Raw genomic sequence first — 3,118 nt, forward strand, 5'->3', positions numbered from 1 at the left:
TTTCCCCCCCAAAGAAAATCCACTTGGCCGTTTCAGAGTTCAAGAAGGGACGAGCCCAAAGCTCCTTTCTCCGCTCAAGGAGTCACCTTCAGCCTCCGTGCTCACATTGTCGGACCGAGGTCAGGATTTGAGCCCCCGCCGTCTCCTCTTAAATCCAACAAACCCTCCCGTCACGGCGGTTTTCTGCATTTTTCATCTTATTTTTAACGATGCTACCCGGGCAGACCCTGTGGCTTTACACCGACCACCAGCAACTTCCTGCAAACCCTAAGTCTACCCAGAATGATGGGGGGAGGCGAGAGAGGGGAGGTGGCAGCCCCAGCGTCTGGCAGCGGAGCCCCGGGGAGAGGAGCCCCGGGGAAGCCAGGCGAGGAGAGAGCGGCCGCGGAGTCCCCGGTGGCCCAACCCTGAGGGACTTGTACGACGGTCAGAGGAGCGAGGGGGCCGGGGGCAGAGCGGGATCCTGAACCCCCTGCCCTTCTGCCGCCGCTGTAGAGAGGCTGGGCGAGGACACTGTAGCGCTAGCCAGGCAAATGGAGCGAGTGGCAGGTGCCCTGTCCCGGAGCGGCCGGGCTTCACTGCCTGCAAAACTTGCACTTGATAATTTTCTTAAAAGCACTTTGGAAGTCTTTGTTGAAATAGGCATAGATGATGGGGTTGAGAAGGGAGTTGGAGTAGCCCAGCCAGTTGATGACTGCACCCAGCCACTCGGGCATGTAGCACTTACTGTCACAAAAGGGCAGGACCAGCGCCACGATGAAGAAAGGCAGCCAGCAGAGGATGAAGGTGCCCATAATGATGCCCAGGGTCTTGACAGTTTTCCTTTCGCGGGACAGAGCCATCCTTCTCTTGGCTTCCGTGTTCTTCTCGTTGCGCTTCTCGAAGGAGGGGGGCTGCGGGGAGCTGCACGCTTCGCTGGGCAGCGGCAGGTGACTCTTGGAGGAGCTGTTGCAGCGCTGGACCTCGATGATCTCCAGGGCAGCCCCATCCCCGCCATGCCGCACAGCGCCGTTGACACAGACACCAGGCTTGAGCTCCGCTGTCCGCCGCCAGCCCTTGCCGGGCTCCCCACTGCTTTTCTTCTGCAGGACGGCGGGGGAGAGGGTGAGGCAAGTGTCCGCGATTTTCTTCTTCTCCACTTTCTTGACAGTCTTGCGGATCCTGAAGCGGGCTGCCTTAAAGATGCGGCCGTAAAGGACCAGCATGAGGAGGAGCGGGATGTAGAAGGCGCCAAAGGTGGAGTAGATGGTGTACCCATGATCCTTACTGATGGTGCAGGCGTCGGGGTCCGAGCGGTCTTCTGGCGTCCTCCAGCCTAGCATGGGCGGGATGGAAATTAAGAAGCCGATGACCCAGGTCAGGCTGATAAGCACGGCTGCCCGTCGAGGGGTTCGCTTGTTTACATAATCGATAGGGTCCGTAATGGCCCAGTACCTGTCCAAGGCGATGGCGCATAAGTGCAGGATGGAAGAGGTGCAGCACAGCACGTCCAGCGAGATGAAGATGTCGCAGGTGACTTGCCCTAGTGTCCACTTGTTCAGCACCTGGTAGAGGGCCGCCATGGGCAGCACCAGCACGGATACCATGAGGTCGGTGACGGCCAGCGAGCCGATGAGATAGTTGGCCACTGTTTGGAGGGAGCGTTCCAGGGCGATGGCCGCGATCACGCAGGCGTTGCCGCTCACGGCGCACAGAATGAGCATTCCCAGTAGCAGGGAGGTAAGCAGCTGGTAGCCCAGAGTCACTTCGCCGAAGCCGGGGCCGCCGGCACCCTCGGAGGAGAGCTCTGGGGAGGTAGTGTTGTTAGCCACATCCATGCCGGGCGGGGGATTCGCTTCAGGAGACGGGCATGGGAAGAGGCTCTGGTCACTTGTGCACTCCTATAGCAGGAGGCATCGCCGCCCCGTGGGCTTTGGCCACGCTGGACACCGGCGCTCCGCTACCCTTCCCTCCCCTATATATTGCGGCGGGAGGTGGCCGAGCTTCGGAGGACGGCGGCTGGCGGAGCCGCCCTGAGCCCGCCCATCCCCGCCGCCTCTGCCCAGCCCGCAGCCCCGGGCGGTGGGGGCGGCCCTCCTGCCGCCGCTCGCGGAGCTGCTGCCCCTCTCTCCTCCGCTCTCCCGTGCCGCTCCTTCATGGTCTGCCTCTCCGCTTTCCCCTCGCTTTCTCCCTCCTTCCTTTCCCTCCCTCTGTTCCTTCCCCTTCCATGCCCCCCCCCCCCCCCCCACCATCCCGCCCTCCCACAGGCGGGTCTCGTTGGGTCGCCGGCGGACCGGGAGGGCGGGGGCCGGTGTCCGTCAGTCCCCACAGCCCCCTCCCCGCTGTGGGGACACAGCAGAGAAACCGACTACGACTGCTCCTCACCCCACCTTTTCCAAACCTGCACGCCGCAGCTCCTTCCGGGCAGCGGGGACTCTGGGCTTCCCTAGGGACCGGCGCCGGGGTTTGTGCAGGGTGTGCGAAGCCGGGAGCGGCTCTCAGTGGCCAGGCTCTGCCGGCTGGGGCTTGGGGGCACCGCACACCACGGGGCTGCCTGCGGACGGGGGGTGCCAGGGCGAGTGGCGCCGGGGCGCTTATCGCCACCTGCAGGCAGGCTGCTGCGGCCCGAGGGCGCGGCGCCTTGGAAGGCGTCGGCGGGCACCCGCTGCCAAGGGACGGCGGGACTTTCTGTGGCTCTGCACCACCACACCCTGCCCGGCTGCAGCGGGTACGGGGCTGCCCGGGGAGCAGCACAGGCCACGCAACCGCGGGTGCAGGAAGATGGGGATCACGGGCAGCAGTGTTGCATGGTAGTCTCGGGAGGGATTGCTGTACCGTCCCGTACCGTACAGGGTTCCCGCTCAGTCTCTTACGAGTGCTGTATCAATAAATGCAGGTTCATTTCGCGATGATACACGCCCTCTCCCTAGCGTCCCTCCGCAGGAAGGGCGGTCGCTGCCGTCGGGGGCTCCGCTCCAGGGCTCTGGTCCCCGCCTTGCTGTTCACCACAGTACCCAGGCTCTCCCGAGATAGGGATTACAGTGCAACACACTGGTGAAATGACTCTCCTCTCGAAACAACAAGAAGGTGAGGGGGAGAGAGAGAAGAAATAAGCCCTATGAGTTACAGGCGATATCTG

The 3,118-nt window shown here is 63.2% G+C and overlaps 1 protein-coding gene across 1 annotated transcript; it reads right to left on the reverse strand.

The window, feature by feature from the left end:
* Window positions 1-550: 550 nt before the first annotated feature.
* HTR1A (5-hydroxytryptamine receptor 1A) lies at window positions 551-1,870 on the reverse strand. The gene has a single exon (XM_005151919.2). It carries the CDS (start codon window positions 1,815-1,817, stop codon window positions 576-578), a length of 1,242 nt encoding a protein of 413 aa, XP_005151976.1. The 5' UTR covers window positions 1,818-1,870; the 3' UTR covers window positions 551-575.
* Between the last annotated feature and the right edge of the window lie 1,248 nt (window positions 1,871-3,118).

Source organism: Melopsittacus undulatus, chromosome Z (genome assembly GCF_012275295.1).
Source record: "Melopsittacus undulatus isolate bMelUnd1 chromosome Z, bMelUnd1.mat.Z, whole genome shotgun sequence".
In the NCBI taxonomy this organism is placed as follows: domain Eukaryota; kingdom Metazoa; phylum Chordata; class Aves; order Psittaciformes; family Psittaculidae; genus Melopsittacus; species Melopsittacus undulatus.

Excerpts from the sequence above, each read along its gene's own strand:
- HTR1A (XM_005151919.2), bottom strand. The coding sequence starts at position 1,817 with ATGGATGTGGCTAACAACACTACCTCCCCAGAGCTCTCCTCCGAGGGT.